The 21,883-nt window shown below is 39.4% G+C and overlaps 1 protein-coding gene across 1 annotated transcript in view; it reads left to right on the forward strand.

The window, feature by feature from the left end:
• The window catches only part of LOC126299549 (succinyl-CoA:3-ketoacid coenzyme A transferase 1, mitochondrial), a 75,411-nt gene that overhangs the window by 47,437 nt on the left and 6,091 nt on the right, over positions 1–21,883 (forward strand). Inside the window, exons 5-10 of the mRNA XM_049991543.1 lie at positions 2,070–2,238; positions 4,909–5,026; positions 5,185–5,404; positions 5,606–5,681; positions 7,283–7,453; positions 15,241–15,434. Of these exons, the coding sequence (XP_049847500.1) occupies positions 2,070–2,238; positions 4,909–5,026; positions 5,185–5,404; positions 5,606–5,681; positions 7,283–7,453; positions 15,241–15,399 (913 nt within the window). The 3' untranslated portion in view covers positions 15,400–15,434. The remainder of the gene's footprint in view (positions 1–2,069; positions 2,239–4,908; positions 5,027–5,184; positions 5,405–5,605; positions 5,682–7,282; positions 7,454–15,240; positions 15,435–21,883) is intronic.

A 21,883-nucleotide genomic window follows, 5' to 3' on the forward strand; every position in this document is an offset into this window, starting at 1 on the left:
GTAGGGATCCAAGTGAAATTCTGAAATTTTTTGTCATCGATTGCTCACAAAAGAGGCCCCACTAGGGTGAATGCCTGCAGGGTGTGATACCTGGAACCTTGACCCACCTTACTAGAAAGACTATTTCAAAAAGCCGTTCCTGCTGCTGGGGACCTCTCCTTTAAAATGGAAGAGTCCAGTATTTTAGTAACTGACAGGTTTGCTTTTTGCGTCATTATCATGGACTGCTTTATTCTCAGGATATCGGAATCTGTCACATATTGAGTGACTGATATTTTTAGTTTTTTGCAGAATGATTTCTTCTTAATAAACTAATGTTATATGGCAGTCAATGATGCAGTCACCGAATTTCTGAATGGGTGTAACTCCACGTGGGAGCATATGTAGCTGTGTATTTATTATTGTTCTTGTTGGAAGAGGTATCGCACCATAGCTGACGAGAGTAGATCTTTTGATAGAAATCAGTATAAGTAGGATGTTGGATTGATATTTATTTGCTCCGGTCACTACCAACCTTTGCTTTCAATACTGTGCACAAAGAGTATCATTTTTGAAGATATCAGCAAATCGAAACTATTTCAGCTTCAAATACACACAACATTTTTGTGATCTTTGTGTGCTATGTCACCTTTTGTTTAAGTGTGTGTAGAAGCACTGTTGTCTATTAACTGTGGTTGACTGTATTGGCTGCCCTTAAAAAAAACTGTCAGCACTGGCCACTGCTAATTTCCTTTTAATGAAACGGCTACTTCCTTTAGCCACCAAGATGCTAGTCTTCTTGGAGTAAACAACTAATATTTTATCAAAGGTATATCACCCTTAACAACCACAACTGCACTTAACTACTGCTGAATTTCAGTGGTTTTGGGTGGGTGAAATGTATTTTTGGTTTCCTCAAGGGAGTTGCTTACTGAGAATCATTATGTGGAGGATATACATTACTGAACATAAATTACTATCCCCTTAGTAGATTTTGCCCAAAGGGGCAGCCCCCAACACACTCCCAAATGTTCTCAACCTGCTGATTTGTGAAGACTTTCATACTACATAGATTTGGATCATTTGTATCTAACATTATTTGACCTTCAGTGAGAGCTACCCAGTGATAACAGGGAAGACTGTGGATTTGCCCAACCTGAGGAAGGTATTACTGAGTTGGACAGTGTTGGCATTGATGTGGATTGTAGGAGTTAGCTCTCCCCACAGGTTTGGCTTGGAGGGGCAGTTCGTCATGCCCTCCTAAATGTTAACATTGTTACACATTCCCAGCAAAGATTCTCATAAATTTCAGTAGAACATAACATTGTTCGAAAGAAAAATAAATCAGCAACATTACTTGGGGCAATTATACTGCCACAATTCTCCACTGGACCTACATCCAGGAAGTGAAGGCTGAAAATGCCTGTCAAACTACCCATAGTTTTTTGCAGTTTTCACAAATCATATAAGGTGAAAGTTACTGTTTTATTTGCAAAGTTCATAGCTGATTTACCTCTTCATCTTTGTCCAATCTGAACTAGCACTTAGTGTATGATAGCATGATTGTGAGTATGATGTTACTCTCTTCTTCTTCTTCTTCTTCTCCTCCTCCTCCTCCTCCTCCTTCTTCTTCTCCTCCTCCTTCTTTTCCCCTTTACCCTCTCATTCTCTTTCATGTGCTTCTTCCATTAAATACTTGGATGGATGGATGTAGTTGGTGAACAATTATAAAAGTTGCCTTTTACCACAATCTGCCAGGTGATCTTAGTTTCTTTAACAGGTTACACCTGATAAAACGACAACCTGTTCTATTACTTTGCATTGTTGGCGTGATTGCTAGAACTGTTAATAACCAAAAAGTATTCTGTTACACATTCTTTACAGATTTTATCACATTTAAAGGTCAGGCCTCTGAATATGCCTGATGATCAATTGAAATGAAACACATGTAAAAAAGAAACATCAGTACAGAGTTCTTCAGTTTGCATATTGTAAAATTTCAGTTAATTGTAAAACTATTTTCATTGTATTTTGTAGAAATCACCTCAAACTGTGTGTTGCATAAAAATTGATCTTTCTTTTTCTTTTAGGAAGAGTGCTCGGAACTTTAATCCAGCTATGTGTAAAGCTGCTCGCTTGGCCATTGCTGAAGTTGAAGAGCTAGTGCCACTTGGTGCGATTCCCCCAGATGAAGTTCATCTTCCTGGTATTTACGTGGATCGAGTAATTGCTGGACAGAATTATGAAAAGAGGATAGAGGTAAAAAAATGCAAAATCATTGGCAGAAGTAACACAATAAAAATATATTCTGTTTGCTTTTTATTGTTTGAGAACTCTTTAAATCATTAGTCTAATACCATAGACACCAGTTTACTTAAAATAATGCTTTGTATTTATGATTTCCAAGAATTTGTTGAATATATTTGGGAACAGTGGTAGAGCTTTAGTATCTTATATGATATGCTCTCTTTAACTTTAAACATATCTATATTCATTTTCTTGCTGGTATTCACTGTTCTGTTGCTTGTCCACTATTTTAAGTGTTGATGTGTTGTTTTATTTTCTTGTTCAGTATAGTTTTGTTATACTGTGGTGGTCAGTATATTACTGGACAATAGTGTGCTTATTAATATACCTGGAACACAGTTGTTTGAAATTATGCCAGTTTTTAGGAATGTGTGTATCTGTACTGGACTGTTCTTATGTAAATTTTTGACCCCGCATTCCACTGAGCTTATAATTTTCTTATCTCGTGAACTGAATTGAAATGATTTGTATTCTGCACAATATACTCGATGCTTAGCTGCAGTCTTTTAGACACCAGAGAGGGCATTTCATGGAAATTGACAGACATGTGTAGCAGTTATTTATTTGTCTATGATTGGCAGCATTTTTTTAGCAGAGTTCTGAGATTTTCAGTTATTTACTGCATAATTACCATGCTAAAATATCCTTGTCCATATGTAGAGCTTCTATTAAATGATCATTTGACAAAAATGAGTTCAGAAATAAGGTAGTCCTAACACAGCCTGTAGCCATTTCTGCAGGAAGGTGCCACCCGGTAATCTATTTCCCTCCTCTGACTGCTCAAATAAACAGAAATGGTATAGAACTCAGTTTCTTCATCCACTTAGATTCATAAGAAACTTCTGGAGCATGTAAAGAATAAATTCAGACAATTATATTTAGATGCCTTGGATTTTGCTAGGTTGATTCCAAAAAACTGTGCTCAGCGTCTTCAAGATCTTCTTCCCAAGTGTCAATAGCTACATCTAAAATTATTTTGTTGTAGGTAAAGGAGAATTTGGAAAACATAACAGATAATTTTGACACTTATTTGCTTCATTAATAAAATAATTAAAGATAGCACATCTGTTATTCTGCTGACCTATACACTAAGAAATACATTATATGGTGCAGCCACAAAGCTAGCAACTTCAGATCAATAACCCTTGTATATTGGATTAATGATGTTAGAAATTAAATAAAGTAATGCTATAATTGTGGGTGTCCTACAGAAGTGAAGATAACCTTTAAAATTATTGTAAGAATATGGCAGATATGATACCTGAGTTGGGATGGAAGTCATTAAAGCAAAGACGTTTTTCGTCACGGAGAGATTTATTTACGAAATTTCTGTCACAAACTTTCTCTTCCGAATACAAAAATATTTTGTTGAGCCCAACCTACATAGGTAGGAATGATCATCAGAATAAAATAAGAGAAATCAGAGCTTGAACAGAAAGGTTCAGGCGTTCGTTTTTCCCGTGCGCTGTTCGGGAGTGGAATGGTAGAGAGATAGTAAGATTGTGGTTCGATGAACCCTCTGCCAAGCAGTTAAATGTGAATTGCAGAGTAATGATGTAGATTTGCAATGTAGGGAAAAAGACAGAGTGCTACGTATCGTGAAGAAGACATGTCAAGTTGCAGATAGGCACAATTAAGACACTTGCATATAGCTTTCAGCGACAGCCTTTGTCATTAAGAGACACACACATACGCCCCCCCCCCACCCCCACCCCCCTCCCGGAGCACACACGCACGCGCGCCAAATCCAGTGTCTTGGGCTGGAATGCAAGATCACGTGGGATGCTAGCAGGGATCTGGAGGGGAAGGGATAATAGTGTACGGGTGGGGGGAGAGATGAATGCTGTCTGTTGGAGTGAGCAGGCACTAGACTGCCAACAGGTGCAGCCTCAGGAGGTTGTGAGACACGGATGTGGGGAGAAAAGGTGCATAAAGGAGAGTAGTGGGGGAAAGATGGGCCGATGGGTTGGCAGTTTGCTGCAAATATTAGGGTGGGAGACGAGAATGGGGAGAAAATGATGGGACAGAAGGGGTGGAAACTTATCCTTAAAACACATTCTCTGCTCCGGTAATAATCCCGACCACAGCCTATGGTAAAACATTGTCACCACACCCTCTGCCCAACCTGTTTATTTGCTGCCCCCTCCCAATGCATCTGCCCATCTTTCCCCACTCCTCTCCTTTCTTCCTCATCTCCCTACCCCACAACCTCCTGATGCTGTGCATGTTGGCAGTCTAGTCCCTGCATACTTTACCAGACAGTTTCTCTCTCTCCCCACCCATACACTACTATCCCTTCCCTTCCGGATTGCTGCTTGGATCCCATGTGAAGTTGCATTCCGGCCCGAGATGTTGGAATTGGTGGTTGCATGTGCTATGTGGCCAGAAGCTGCCTGGAGTTTGCATTGTAAAAATATTTGGGTCAACATGATAACCATAAGTTAATTTTAGAACTGTGCTTCCATTTGCATTTGTAGCTAACAGTATCAGTAGCTTTAGATGATTTTATGAGTTGTGTGTTATGAAATAATTCACAGCAAACTGAGTGTAATAGAAACAAAGTTTCTCATTGTTGACAGTAAGTCATAATTTTGATTCTTACTGTAGTTTTGTGTTCTGCAGCAATTAACCTTACTGAAAAAATCAAAGAGCTCTTCTGCAGCAAGTTCAAGCCCAGCAGCCGCAATGCGTGAAAGAATTATTAGGCGTGCTGCCCTTGAATTCAAGGATGGCATGTATGGTATCCTTTTGAAAGTGGTCTGCTAACTATTCCCTTTTCTAGGTCAGAATAGAAAGCAATTTGTAATCTTTGTATGCCAATCTTCCTTGTTTAATAATTAATTTCTGTATAACTGTATTTAACATTACTTGGGAGTGTGTCCTTAATGATATTTGCAGTTAATCTTGGTATTGGTATACCAATGCTTGCCAGCAACTACATTCCTGAAGGTATGTCAGTTTGCATGCAGAGTGAGAATGGTATATTAGGGCTAGGACCATTCCCAGCTACTCAGGAAGAGGTTGATCCAGATCTGATTAATGCTGGCAAACAAACTGTGACAGTTCAACCTGGAGCGTCATTTTTTAGCAGTGATGAGAGCTTTGCAATGATAAGAGGGTTTGTATTTTTTCAATGTACAATAATAATGGAGAGATGCCGTCTTATGTGATTAATGGCCTTGCAATTAAAGCCCACATTTTCTGTTTATTTTTTTCTTATCATGTTAGCAGTCCTATTTTTTACAGTTTTGATGTTTTTATTATTTTTATTATCATCATCATCATCATTATCATGTTCTCTCTTTTTATATTAATTTAGTGGACACGTTGACCTGACTATCCTTGGAGCCATGCAGGTCTCACAGTATGGCGATCTTGCTAATTGGATGATACCAGTAAGTATTCAGCAACTAACTGGAGTAAAGAGTGTGTGTGTGTGTGTGTGTGTGTGTGTGTGTGTGTGTGTGTGTGTGTGTGTGTGTGTGTGTGTGTGTGTGTTTTGATGTGGTGGTGGTTATGGTTGTGGTAATCATTTAAATTTTCTAAATTATTTTGTCTTTGGTCATCCAGCTTTGTTGTGGTTATCACCACTGGGTGTTCAAGACTGTGTTCTGTAATTTCATTACTAGTCAAAGTTACCACTATTTCCCTTATTAGTAAATTATGTTGTGTTCAAAATTTAAGAATTTATCAAACTATCGTTTTTCCCCTTGTAATTGCTTGATTGAAGATAATCTGTATTACTAAAATGCTTATCTGGAACACGATACCAGCTTCAGCATAGGGACAACTTAGAGTAGATTATTTTGCATAATTATAGGCCGAATTTAAAAAACATTAAAATGCTGTCATAATCTACTCATTTAGAGATGTAATCAGATGTTAAAAGTTTAACACAGTAAGACAAATATTACAGTTACAAACTGCGTGTTTGTCTTGAGGAAACATAACTATTGGTGCACAAATACTCATACTTCATCTGGTATTTGAGATTTGGAGCACTTAGTGGCTTCAAACAAAGGTTACATATCATTTCAAACCTTTTCTAAACTTTTTATCATTGTTTTATACATTGGAGTTTGATTCTTTAAAGAAACAGGGGTTTTGCTGGAATTTAACTAAACCAATAAACTACATGGTAAATACCATCAATTATCAGTGTGACAGTGTTATTGGTGTGATCACTGAAGGATGAATTCTGATAAAAATTCAGAATATATCTCTGTCTGCGGCATTGTGTATGCCATTAACCTTATTAAAATGAGTCAGACCAGGTCTCAATCCTGGTCCTTAAGTTTCACATGAAACACACTACCAAACTGAGCATTTGGATCATACTTCTTATACCAGTTTAAAGCTTCAATAGGCCAATATCTTTATGCTGTCTTATATACTTTGCAGGAATGTAAGCATAGTTATGGTGTAGAATAGTTTAGCTTCGGCTGTATCTTATGTTTGCGTTACAAAAATGCACATAAAAGTTCTGGAAATGTACAAGCTTTCAGAGCCAGTGGCTCCTCCTCCTAGCAGAAGGTTTGAAAGGGATGGAAGAGGAGTGAAGGAAGAGGAATGGTGACTTTCCTTCTCATCCTTTCTGGTAAGTCTCCAACTCCGTGTTCTGGGTGACTTTTTCCTAACTGTCGTTTCTTCTTAAATCTCACCAGTCATTTTCCTGTATTCTTCTTTTCCCCTTCAACCATTATGCCAGAAGGCACCACCCCTGGCTCCAAAAGCTTAATGTTTCCTGAACTTCTGTATGTGTTTTCTCCTGTCACCACTTGGTGAGTAGATTCTTGATCTATTATATTTTTAAAGAGTGATATTTTTGTTGATATACCATTTATTTGGATGTCTATATAGTTTGAAGATAAGTTGTCCTCAAGCAGAAATGGAATGGATCATTTGAAGTAGCAGGAAAAAAATACACAGTTTGGTCATCAAAATTTGATAATGACATAATACAGATAAATCAAATTTGCGTTATGTCTTGTTTCAGGGGAAGCTGGTCAAAGGAATGGGGGGTGCAATGGACTTGGTAGCTGCCCCTGGAACAAAAGTGGTTGTGACTATGGAGCATACTGCAAAAGGAGGTGCACACAAGATTCTGTCACAGTGTACATTACCACTGACAGGGAAAAGCTGTGTAGACATGATAATAACGGAAAAGGTAAGGTGTAATAATGACCATGTTTTTCATTTTTTCATTTTTTTAGTAGAATGTTAAATACTAAAAACAGTTGTACTACTCCATATGCACACCTTACATTGTCTTAAGGGAAGTTTATTTTAATGGTAAGTGTAAGGGAGACATTTATTCTGTACAGATTTTCGCATTGTTGTGTTTTATATAATGGCACTTAGTTACTCTTTCCAGTTGCTACCTTTTGACAGTCATTATATCACTTATTGTCAAGACTAAACTTTACAGTTTACATTAGTTCCTCACTAAAGGGTAACTTCTTCGTTTGGAATACACCACTATGCATGTAATTCATGTTTTATCACCAGAAAGTGACGTAGGCTCCAGTTGTGCTGTCAGACATCTCTGAAATATTTATCCATTGTTTCCCATTTAATCTTCAGATAAATGCAGTAACTCTACATTTCTAACATGAGTGTAGCAGATTTTCTGTCTGTATGTTCACCTAACATGTACCCTAGAAGCCAAAGTTCAATAATTTCCAACTTACTTGAAGTTTATAGGAAAAAAAATATTTAGATTTTCTTCTGGGACAGTTACATCCAGAATTCTTGCTCTGTGCTGACAGAAGGAACACGTTGTTGATCAAATTTTCTAGCTGTTGACCTTTATCAATAATAGCATAATGTCTAGATTATATTAGTGACATTGAGTGAGTGTTCACCAAAATATATCTTTTTTTTTTTAAATTGCTGAAGTTATGGATGGTTATATGTACTACGGAATGAATAAAATAACTTTTCGATTGACAGAGTAGAATGCTGGGGTGCAGTATTGTCAGGATCCAGCCAGACGGTGCTCAGTGAGGGGCTTAAATTGGCAAGCTACTGCACCCTACCACTTGACTCACTGAAATGTCAGTCACACTTATTTTAATCCAAGCATAGGCAGACAGAAGCTTAGAAAAGAGAGAACCTACAGTAAAACTTTCCCAGAATCTTGGAATATGCATACAAACAGTGAAAGACTTGAAGAAAAATAAAGAAACACTAAATTTTGCAACAATAGCTGACAAAAGGCTGTCAAAGAATAAGTACCTGAAAACAGCAACTTGTTGAAAACTAGATGCATCAAAAACTATATGAAGCACTGCATTTGTAGTTTCAGAACAGAAGCAGCACAAGTTACCACATCTGATTCAATGTTGATATAGAAAGCAGCAGATTTGAAGAAAATTTGAGGAATGGATAAAAATGTAATGTTTTATCAGAATATCTAGCTTGATAAGCCCTGCTTTGAAATTTGAGAAATTGCTGTTCAGAGTGGGAAACATAATGCTAACAAAAACACAACTTACGCTTTTTTGCAGCAAATTCTCCAGTTGCAAAGAATAGAAATCTTTTCTCCCAGACAAATTTAAAACACTGATGAAACAGGACTGTAGTGGAAGGGCATGCCTATATATAGAACTTAACACATGCTGCTGAACATAAGACTGTGAATTTAGTGAGTGAACACAAATTGAAAAAATTCGCTATAAGCAAAAATTTCAAACAAACTGCGTGCATTCACAGGCATAATGAACTTACCACTACATGTAAGTCACCCAGATATAGTGAATTAAATGATCGAGGAACCAGTATCACACTCACTGAGGCACTAAAATGCTTTTATCTGTTATTAGTGTATGCAGAATAAAATATGTTTGATTATACCAATGTTATGGCTTTCCATAAAATGTGAACCATGATCAGAAAACAATTTCATGAAGAGCAGAAAGAGAAAAAGAAGGTGGACAACAGTTTGTCAATAGTGGCTGAAAGCAAGAGAGAAAAAATATGGTGTGTCTTAAGTGATATTGTAAATAAATTGTTAATTCCTGGCAAATAATGCAGTGGGCTTTCAAATTTGACATGTAGCATGTTTTGTTGATACAGTAAGCAGCAGTTTCTGGTAAAAATGTGTATTTTGGATTATTCATGTATTTGGTTATCCATGCAGGCTTGTGAATGCCTTAACCTGAACTGGGAGCTTGCTGTGTTAAAAAAAGTTACCGGTTGCCTCTTGTAAACAAAACACACTTGAGCTAGGATGTGTCCAGACAGAGGGAGAGTGTATTGAACGGTATATGTGTGTGTCACTTTGTTCCTGTCGTGTATTTTGACGAAAATAGTTTTGCTTCCTCTGACAGCCAGACTCTTGTTGTGAACCGTCTAATACTGACATCCTGGACAGGAAAAAAAGGAAAAAAACAAAAATTGAAGTATTTTGTCAGAGAATTGTTAAAAATAGAGGAAAATGAATTCTTAAATACCCCACAATAAGTACCTGTCTGGTCAGTGTTGATAACAAAATCTATGTTGAAATTTGGTATCAGTTTTAACATCTGGGTTTGTAAAGTGTCTGCAGCTAGCAACATTTTTTCAGTTGTCGCTGTTTCTTTTCTTGAAACAAATCTCGTCACTTTTCTCTGGCGATTCCCATACTTATTTTTGAAACTTTAAATTCAAAATATGTAAACTGTTGTGCTGCAGCTAAAGCCCATGCTTGTAAATTCCATGTAGTCACTTGCTCATACTTCTCTCAGGCTTCAACAAAATTATCATACATCCAGGAACTGACTGCTGCATACTTATCAAATTGAGTTCTCCATTTTTTTTATATTTCTTTTTCCCATTGGGATAAACATTCTTTCTTAGCCGGCTGCATTCTTCCTTTTGTCATGTTTGTATTTTCCTCGTGGGATGAGGCTTTGTGATATTAACAATGTTAATTTTGTAGTCCTAAGAAAGTATGCTTCTCTTGCCTTCTTTTCTTCTGGTTCATATTCATCCGATGAGCTATGGTCTTCATACTTTTCGATAGGTTCATCTTCACAGTTTTCATTTTCACGAGCAAGTTCATCATCAGTCACAAGTATTTTTTCAACCAACATGTCCACAGTACTTCAGTAAATTTCTTCTCCCATCAACACTGCTTCATGAGAAATTGTCATTAAAGATTCCAATGCAATCACGTTATTTGTGGCAAGCAAGCTTTCATAACAAACAACCACATTTTTTAACATCACCTTCAATACTTCATTGTATAATAAATCTGCAACTTATGATACTTTCATAATATATTCCTTGATCAATTTTTTTAAATTCAGAATATTGTGAAAGTTCCGATAATATTTCACAGTACAGAAAGCTCCAGTCTCTGCAAAAGTCAGGGGAAAGGACTGGCACTGTAACAAGTAAGGCACATTGCTCGATTAGTTCCATGCAGGCCTTGACACTTCCTGTTTGTATATACAATAGGGCAGTAGTGATACTCTGATTTTCTATGAAGACTCCAGTTCCTCAAATTTACAACAATATTTATAACGTTTCCACAGCTTAAAATGTTGCCCGATTTTGTAATAACATAGGAATGACAGTAATTACTACTACTGTAATTTACCTCCATTGACAAGGTAAAAAAGGATAGTATTGATGAGTGTAATTCAAATTTTAATTATCCTGGGACAGCAATTTCATAAACAAAATGAAATTATTTATGATTTAATTGATAATACATTAGTTTATTAATTTTACTTAAAAGTTGTTATAATTTTTCAAACAATTAAGAAAACAAAATAAAATTGAGCCAGCAGGTAGGATCAAACCCAGATCGGTCATACAACATTCTAGAATGCTAATGATTAACAGTTTCACCCGTATGCTGTGATGCTATTTCTGATGGTATATGAGGTACATATGAGCTACGCTTAAAACTTTAGAGCCTTTTTTCTCGGAATTTTCTAGATAGTGTACTTTAAGACTTCTGTGAGTCTGATGTCTACTACCGACCTGTGAAGTCTCATCCTGAACTGAATTTTAGAGACTGGAAGGTTCACTTGTTAGTTATTTCCTTGTTTTTGAAACTTCCTACACTAAAATTATTGTTATAGTTTGTGATTCAATTAAAATACCTCTCCACATTTTTAAATATTACTAATGCTTTATAGGTCACTTTCTTCTTTTGGAGTGCTTCTTCATGCAGATATTTTGTCAGGAATTAGTCTATTTTTGGCAAGCCACAGTGAGGTAATGGTGGTGCACAGCATTTTACTGTTGTTGTTTGCTTTCTTACATTAAATATATGTGATAGATTCTACAAATACTTTTCAGAGCAGCGCGCACACACACTGCACATTTTGAGGATCACATATGGACTCGTGGAGAACTTAACGTTAATCAAAAGTAATATTTAAGATATTCAATTAGATTTAAAAACCAAAAAGTCTGCCCATCTTCAAAGCCACCTAGAATGTAAAGAAGTTGCTAACTCCAGTGTCAGCATACGTTTAAAGGGGGTGCCTAACTGCTACTACAGAAACTTAGCACAGAGGAACTATATTAATCAGTATGTTCACTTTATAACTATTCCCCTTGAAATGTGGGTTCTATGTGACGAACAAAACTCAAATTGGTATCATTGAGAGTTGATTCACATCTATTCAGAGACCTTTGTATATTGATGGAGCTTGATATTTGCAAATTGGACACCTAGGGCCATTAAAACAGTTCAGAGTCAAGAGTGCAAGAAGGCTGAATGTTTAAAGGTTTTCTTCTCATTTCGTTAAAGAATTTCCTCTAGCAATTTTCAGCTCCATGGGAACTGAAAACTTTGAGTGGCCTTGTACCCACCATGATTTGAAGTTGCAATCCCCACCACTGTCACATCGTAACGTGTGCAGAACTACTGAGCTAATGAGGCATTGTTGACAGCAGCGCTCTCATCGCAAGATCAGTCAGTGAGCCTCATAATGCACCATCAAACATAAGAACAGTTGACTTACATAAAGAACAGAATACGTGGAGTTCAGAAATGAAACCTTACTTCTCAGTGTCTCACCTTACATGAAGATTATATAGCATAAATCATTGAGCAAGGAAATGAATGTCAAATGAAGTTAGCAGGTCTATTCAGGGCCATGCACTCTGTGTTGCCAAATATTTGTGGTGATGGTGCCGCTTCCTAGCTGGTCTAGGAGAAGCCATGTAGCGAAATACTATACAGACTCGTCATATTGTTATCTCCTGACACATTCTAACGTCGCCTTTTAGACTATCTGTATGTAAAACAGTCTATTGCACTTAATCCAGAATTTCTCTGTTTTTAAGCTTTCCAGTGTGGAAGTGGGCTGTTAATCTCAGTGTTATATAATATCAACATAGTGATGTCTAAGCTAGTGGCAGGTTAGCTCGTGGAAGATATGGCATGTGAAATATGGAGGTGTATAATTTTCCATCATGATTACAATTTTAATGAAACAGAAACAAATCAAACATATTGATAGAATGAAAGCTTATTTCAGTGGAATAAAAAATAACTGGAAATCAACCTTATCCCATATCGTGAAACAGTAAGGTATCAAACACGTTGCACCATGAAATTGGCTATGTACATTGTTGGGGACGGAAGCAAGAAGAACCGCAGTTAATGAATTATTCGAAGCCATGCAGTAATCAGTTCATTTCAGGATTCAGAAAAGAATAAATTGAGAAATATGTTAATTTGCATGGAAACAATACTGGAGATGTGGGCAATGTGCATTTCAGCACCTTCATACATTTTTCATGTTGAGATCTATATGTATGTAATGCACACTAAATAGCCTTTTAACTGCTATCTTAATGTTTCCTCCTTGATTGGACTTTAGATCATGAAAATAATCCAAATTCAGGCCACTTATGGTTCCTTCAAATTGTTGTAGTGATAGATGTTTCTGTGTTCCTGTAAATACTCGTTATCATCACTACTAGTTTTGGGCACTGCCCAGTCTCAAATGCATCTATAGGGAGAAACATGGAGACATCATTTTCGTTGTTTAAAAAAATCATGCACCATGCATATTTGTGCATATTTGCTTTGCTGCATACATTTTTGTGACAGTGAAAACATGAAAAAGTGTTAAAAATTAGGAAGATTGTGAACTGTCTGAACACAAAATTCCAGGAAGCTTTCATTCCAGGTTAAACTGTTCATACCAATGGAACAATGGTTCCATTTGGTGAAAGGTTACACATTCATCATTACATTTCTGGAAAACATTTTAAATACAGGATGAAATGATATCAAGTGTGTGCTGTAAGTGGATGTACTTGGAATGTTAAAGTGTGTTGTGGAAAAGACATTAATGATATAGACATAAATTGTCATGGAGTTATTGGAATCACTTGAATTCTGGAAGGACACTCTTCGTAGATAATTTCTAAACTTCTATTAACTTGGTGCACATTCTGCTAGAAAAAAAGCACATCTGGTAGGGACTCTCCATGAAAAAAGAAGGGGAAATCCAAAAACTATTATCATAAAAATATTGAAGACGAGGGGAATGGTGGTTGTGGAAAGCAACACAAAGGTGATTGTTAGAAAGTGCCATGACGAGGGACATCATTTTTTTGACAACTAAACACAAACCTTAGCTTCAGACTGTGAAAACAAGGAGAGATGAAGTGAAAGAATGAAATACAATTGTGGATTACAATACACCAGATCCTTCAATGATTTTCAAATCAAAAGAAAATCTATGGAAGTCAATGAAGTGGTTCTTCAAAGTGGCCTTTGAATTACTTTTCAATACTACTTTTATAAATGCTCATACTTTGTATGTTCAAATTAAAACACAAAAAATGGGTATCATTGCTTTCCATGAGGCTCTTGCAGATTAGTTGCTTGGGATTGACAATGTTAAGGAGACACCAGTGAATGGTACTCACAAACTGGTTGAAACTGCAGTGAGACGACGATGTAACAACTGTTACCAGAAGCAGATTGGTGAAAGCATGCTATCAAACATAGCAAGCAGTGTCATTGAAATGTCAGATTTGCCCTCTGAGTTTGATGTGCGTGGACTTTTTTTTTTTTTTTTTTTTTTTTTTTTTTTTTTTTTTTTTTCCCCCCAAATGTCTAAAAATGTAAGTTTTTTATTTTGTTAATTGAAGCAATTATATAACAGGTAAATGGAGTTTTTATTTGCAATAATATCTTTATCAGATAAGAGTGTGTGTCACGAGTGATGAATAGGGCCATATAAAGCTTCTAGCTGCATCTTAAGTTTAAAATGAGCCATGTGCATCATATTTGATCACACCATATTTATCAGGTTAAAATCAATTTTTTACAATTTCATGAATGATCAGGTATACTAGCTTTCTATTTTCTAAAATAATATTAAGAAAGAAAGTCATGACCAAAATTCAGCACTTGCATTCGGTAGGACGACGGTTCAATCCCGTGTCCGGCCATCCTGATTTAGGTTTTCCGTGATTTCCCTCGCTCCAGGCAAATGCCGGGATGGTTCCTTTGAAAGGGCACGGCCGACTTCCTTCCCTGTCGTTCCCTAATCTGATGAGACCGATGACCTTGCTGTCTGGTCTCCTTCCACAAAGAACCCAACCAAAATTCTGCCACCGAAGTGTTAATAGAAACGGGTTATATAATTATATGGAATTTTAGCATGCATGCAGCAATGGAAGCAGTTTTGTTTTCAGTCATTAGATATTTTTAACCATCTGGTGAATTTGCAATTTGACTAAATGATTTGTGTCCATAAGTATGTAAAATTTGGAAGATAACCCACATTCGAAAGCTGGAAGGTGTTACTGGATAGGCCACTTAGGTTTTTTTAATATTATTTGTCCACTTACTGAGATTTAAGTATCCATTATAAGTAAAATTTATCTGTTGGATTTTGTTAATAACAAAGAATTTTTTCCCTAGGTGTATATATTTCATGTGTTTTATGAAATGAAATGTTGTAGTTCATCAAAAATCTGTTATAGGGTGTTTTTGAGGTTGATGCAGAAGATGGTTTGACACTGGTTGAAATTGCAGAAGATACAACTGTGCCAGACATAATACAGGCCACAGGATGCAATTTTGAAGTATCATCAGATCTGAAACCAATGGGCAGAGTGAAAGTAAATGTTGAAGATGAATGACACCTCTTATCACATGCCTCAAGTAAAGACAACAGGTATAATGACTGCTGTAATTTGTTTTTCCTAATAGATGATTGTTATTCCTTTGTTTTTACATCACTAGAATGTGTTGTTTGTTTATTTCTTGCTGGAGCTGTTGTCTGAAGTTATGTTTCATCATTTGGAATATCAATGAGAAATTTTCCATATGTCTACATTTTTTATTTTTTGCTTTTGTGAAATATTTGTAGGTGCATTGCAGAACAGGGACACAAAATACGTGAAAAGGTCGAAAGTCCTAAACATTAAAAATTTCATTCAGAGATGAATGTAAGTACAATGAGCAAAAAGTTCGCAACACTGAAGGTATATCTGGGAGAAAATGGAACCTATCCGACAAATGACTAATAGTGGTATAGGTAAACATTTATTGTCAGAGCTCGTAAAGAATAAATTCTGAAGCTACCATGTGTCAGAGTAGAAAAATGAAGACATTTTTTGTAGGTTCTCGTTGTGAAGGCTGCTTTGTGCTAAATATGTAGCCGACCACCATTTACAGCCCGGGTGAGCTTGCAAACCACATACAAGACACACTCCCCATTGCACCCCCCTCAGATTTAGTGATGAGATGTCCCTGCAGATAGTCCATCAAAAACTGACCACATATCAAGCATGAAAACAGAAAGGTGTACTGACTACGAAAAAATAATTAAATTAGAAATAGTGAAACGTTCAAGTTAAAGATGAGCAGCATCGATCTTAGTTGAATGGGCACTGTCTTGGTTATGGTATTGGGTTGTGAAGGGGAAGATCCGTGTTCAAACCTGTGTCCTGCCCTGTTATATTCTTTTATCACAAAATTGGGAACTATCTGTCCAGACATTGATGTGTCTGTTATCTGTATTCAGATTTGTGTCTGTGTCATTTTGTAACGTCCGTTAACAACTACGAAGTGTAACAAAGAGAACACCAGGCATATGTACCTCCTATTTGTTCTACACAAGTACCACATGTTAGGACTCCTGCATTCAATTTTGGAAGTTTTGACTCTTGAATTTCTTTATTGTGAAACAGTTAACACCTGTCTATTGTTTTTAATTTCTGTGAGAAGTCTGTGTGACTGCTCTCACTTTATCACGTTTACTTGTGACGCTAATATGTTCTTAACACATGACTGGTGTTATGTAACCAGTGTATGATATGACAGTTCGCAAGACTAAAGAAGAACAGAAACGTCAATGACTAAATAGACAGTTCATAAACTATGGATTGGGGGGGGGGGGGGGGGGGGGAGGAATAATGAGGAAAGAGATCTTGCTAAACATAGCTAGCTCTGTTCACTCACAAAATCCAGAGTGCTGTATATAAGGGTTCATATATCGATGCTAAGTTTCTTAACTTTTGGAAGGCAATTGATTCAGTTCCACAGTAACATCTTCAGAAAAAATAAAAGCTTTCTGTGTATTAGATAAGATTTTAAGGTGCCAGTGGAAGAAAGAACAAACCCACATTTTAGCAAGGATTAGTTTGAACGCACAGTCGATTGTCACATTTTCGAATGCATTGTCTGCTGTATAAATTGCGAAGTCATATTGTATTAATTTTCTTGTCACTAAATTTAACCAAATGTGTAACATGCAATGACACACCATAGGCTCTTGCGCATTAGCATTTTCTCCCACCACCCCCGTCATTTGTGACCGGACTCTGGACTTACTAGCAGACAGAATTAAACATGTTATTAATGGAACATAATCAAAAGACCTGTGGGGAATCAATGATTGGTGCAAGGACCAGCAGTTGTCTCTCAAAATAATAAATAAAGTTAATATATTGCACACAAATAGGGTCCCCCTGCAAGTCCTGGGTTAGGTTAAGTCCAAGGTATTCCTACTTGTTGTAAGAGATGACTACAAGGAGTCTCACACGTTTCGACCTTTATGTGATGGTTCCCTGTCGGGTTACACCTCCATCTTTCTAAATTTTCCCGAAGAGTGAGCCAATTGGGGAAGGGCGCCTTACATAGTGTATCGTGTCCATCGTGCATAGAGATCTTCAGCCCACTTTCTTGTCGTCGCATTGCGGTCATGCTCATTCTCCATCTCTTGCATGAGGACATCTTCCTGGGTGTGTTTTCCACCATGCAGTATGCAGTATCTCTTTCTGCACCAACAATGACCCATGGACTTCTTAGCACCTCATATTCAGCACAGTAGCCAGTCCGTTGTGGTGAGGCCGCCATGTGCCCTGTTGATTGTAGCCCCCTGACAACACAGTGATTGATCTGCTGATGCCTGTGCCATTAACTCCCCACATATGCTATGGAGTAGGGGTGCCCATCTCCTTGGGGCAGCAGGACTCCCGGCAATGGTCATCCTGCCAGGTGGTCCTTGCTGAGTCTGGGTGGCACCCGTGCAGAAGGCCCCTGGTCGGAGTGGGTGGCATCATGGCAGATGACATGCCATGAAGCATAGTATGTCATCTCTTGCTGGTGGTCCACCACCAGCAGTCTCTAAGTGGGCAAAGTCCAACTTCGATGCTAAGAAATATGACCTCAAATCGTTCCCCTCCCTGGCCACACCATGGGATGAACGCCAGTCAAAGGAAGGCAGTGAAGCTTATTCACCCCAGTACCTCGTATGTAGAGAGTTGATGGGGAACCTTTCATGTCCATGAAGCCTCAGTTTTTTTGTGGAGCATTTGGAGGACAAGTTTGGGGAGGTGGAGGGCTTGTCCAAAATGTGCTCTGGGTCAGTCTTGATAAAAGCAGCATCCTCTGCCCAGTCACGGGCATTACTCACTTGTGACAAGTTTGGGGATATTTCTGTTGCCATCACACCCCATAAGAGCTTAAGTACAGTCCAGGGTATTATATTCCACAGGGACCTTCTTTTGCAGTCTGACAATGAGCTGCATGCCAGTTTAGAGCGGCAAGGTGTTCATTTCGTCTGGTGCACCCATCAGGGTCCGAGGGCTATTCAGATTGCCACCGGTGCCTTCATCTTGGCCTTCAAGGGTGACCCATTGCCCGAGAAGGTCAAGGTGATGGTCTAACACACGCTGTGATGTCAAGCCATGTATCCCTCCCCCAATGCGTTGCTTTAAGTGCTGGAATTTTGGCCATATGTCTTCTTGCTGTACTTCCAGTGTCACATATCGAGATTGTGGACGTCCATCACATCTCAATACTCCATGTGCCCCACCTCCCATCTGTGTCAACTACAGAAAGCCTCTTTCACCTTGCTCGCCAGACTGCAGGATTTTACAGAAAGAGTGGGAAATCATGGAATATAAGACCCTGGAGTGACTGATCTACACTGAGGCTAAGAGGAAATTTGAGGGCCTACATCCTGTGGCTATAACCATCTCTTACGCCGCCATTATGAGAACAGTTGGTGCCCCATCAGTTCCTCGCATTCCTGTTGCCTCTCAGAACTGGGAGACTACACCTGCCCCCATGACGGTGGGGGGCACTTCCCTCCCTGTTGCTCCCGCACCACCTACTTTAAGACGGGAGCAGCATCCCCCCAACCATTGAGGATTTCAGTCCCCACTTCTGTGCCAGAGAAGCATAAGGCTTCTTTGACTCCTCTCACTAGAAAGGAGTCCTTTGGGTTACTCCCTTCCCAGGTTTGTGCTAGTGGGAAAGATGACACTTGCCAGTGGCTGAAGAGCCCAAAAGTAGCTTGTCACAGGGCTTCACGCTCATCCTCAGTCCTGGAGACTGAATCAGTGAAGTCCTCCCAGCCAGGGAAACATAAGGAGTAATGAGAGACATCAAAAAGAAGGTTCCCAAGACCAAGGGAATGGCAGTTGCACTCACACCACCACTATCTACAAGCTGTGTGTCTGTGGATGAGGTGGAGATTCTGGCAGATTTTTTTTTTTTTCACTGCCTGGCTGAGCTGCAGCAACTGTTAAGTTTACACCTGCTTTCTACATTGCCCTCCATGGCAATGCGGACCCCTGCCCTCTGCGGCTATGAGATACTACAGGAACCATAGTGACTATAATCGAGTGTCGGTTGGAGTTTGCGTTTATGTCCTAAACTCAGTCTGTAATGAAACTGTGTCCCTTCAAACCCGTCTTGAAGCTGTGGCTTTCAGAATAAGGACGACAAAGGAAATTACTGTCTGCAGCGTGTATCTTCCTCCAGATGGTGCAGTATCCCTGAATGTATTAACTGCACTGATTGATCAACTCCCTAAGCCTTTCCTACTTTTGGGAGATTAAACACCCATAACCCCTTGTGGGGTAGCACCGTGCTTACTGGCCAAGGCAGAGATGCCGAAACTATACTGTCGGAGTTTGACCTCTGCCTCTTAAATACTGGGGCTGCCACACATTTTAGTGTGGCTCATGGAAGTTACTCGGCCATTGATTTATCAATTTGCAGCCCAGGACTTCTCCCATCTATCCACTGGAGAGCACGTGACGACCTGTGTGGTAGTGACCACTGCCCTATCTTCTTGTCGGTGCCCTGGCATCAGGCCCATGGATGCCTGCCCAGATGGGCTTTAATCAAGGCAGACTGGGAAACTTTCACTTCTGATGTTACTGTTGAAACTCCCTCACACTTTAACATCGATATGATGGTTAAGCAGGTGATTACAATAATAGTTTGTGGCAGAAAATGTGATACCTCGCTCTTTAGGGTGCCCCAGCGAAAAGCAGTCCCTTGGTGGTCACTGGAAGACGTTGAAGCAATTAAGGAGTGTCGGCAAGCTGTACAGCGGCATAAGCGGCACCATGCCCGTATTCGTCAACTTATAAAACTATGGAAGCAGGACAGTTGGGAGAGAGATGTCTCAACCATTGGGTGCCATATGTCACCTTCGCAAATCTCGACAAAGATCAAATCTCTTTTCGGGTACCAGACCCCACCAGGTGTTCCCAGTGTTAATATAAATGGCATGTTATCTACCGACACAAATGCAATTGCTGAGCACTATGCTTGAGCCTGTGTGTCAGAGAATTACCCCCCAGCCTTTCTCTCTCTCAAACGGCGGCTGGAAGGGAAAATCCTCTCATTCACTAAATGCCACAGTGAATCCTATAATGCCCCATTTACAGAGTGGGAGCTCCTCAGTGCACTTGCACATTGCCCAGACACAGCTTCTGGGCCAGATTGGATCCACAGTCAGATTATTAAACATCTCTCATCTGACTACAAGCGACATCTCCTCATCATCTTCAACCAGATCTGGGGCAATGGCGTCTTTCCATCACTATGGCAGGGGAGCACCATCATTCCGGTGCTCGAACCCAGTGAAAACCCTCTTGATGTGGAGAGCTATCGGCCCATCAGCCTCACCAATGTTGTTTGTAAGCCGCTGGAGTCACATGGCCTACTGGCTCCATGTAAGGGCAGGTTCTCAGAGTCGCTCTACCACTGACAATCTTGGGTCTCTCAAGTCTGCCATCCAAACAGCCTTTTCCAGATGCCAACACCTGGTTGCCATATTTTTTTATTTACGAAAAGTGTATGACACCACCTGGCAACATCATATTCTTGCCACATTATATAGGTGGGGTCTCAGATGGCCACTCCCGATTTGTATTCAGAATACTCCATACTTTCTATGTCCAAGTTGGTGCCTCCCATAGTTGCCCGCACATCCAGAAGAATGGGGTCCCGCAGGACTCTGTATTGAGTGTATCACTATTTTTAGTGGCCATTAACGGTCTAGCAGCATCTGTAGGGCAGTCTGTCTTTCCCTCTCTGTACGCAGACAACTTCTGCATTTCGTACTACTCCTAGTACTGGTGTTGCTGAGCAGCACCTCCAGGGGCCATCCATAAGGCGCAGTCATGGGCTCTACCCCACAGTTTCCAGTTTTCGGCCACAAAGTCATTTGTTATGCACTTCTGTGTGCGCCATACAGTTCATCCAGAACCAGAAGTTTACCTTAATGACGATCCACTTGCTTTAGTGGAGACATATCGATTCTTAGGCCTCTTCATCTTCGTCAGCTTAAGTGGAAGTGGTGGCAGCATCTCGATGCCTTCTGATGTCTGAACAACACCAACTGGGGTGCAGATCGCTTTACGCTGCTGCAGCTCTACAGAGCCCTTGTTCAATCCCACTTTGACTATGGGAGTCTGGTTTATGGTTCAGTGGCGCCCGCATCATTGCATGTACTCGACACAGTGCTTCACTGTGGCGTTTGCCAAGTGACAGGAGGTTTTAGGATGAGTCTGGCGACCAGCATCCTTGTGGAGGCTGGAGTCCCTTCATTGTAGGTTAGGCGTGCACAACTGCTGGCCAGTTATGTTGTGTAAGTTTGTAGTTGTCCTGCACATCCGAATCACAGTCTCCTTTTCCCACCCACAGCGGTTCATCTCCTGCATCAGCAGTGCAGCTCAGGGCTTCCCATTGCAGTTCGTGTGCGATCCCTTCTTTCAGAACTGGAGTTTCTGCCTTTACCACCTATACTTGAGGTCCATTCACGTACTCCTCCATGATGTACACCTAGGCCATGGCTTCGTCTGGACCTTTCATATG

This window comes from Schistocerca gregaria, chromosome X (genome assembly GCF_023897955.1).
Source record: "Schistocerca gregaria isolate iqSchGreg1 chromosome X, iqSchGreg1.2, whole genome shotgun sequence".
NCBI lineage: Eukaryota > Metazoa > Arthropoda > Insecta > Orthoptera > Acrididae > Schistocerca > Schistocerca gregaria.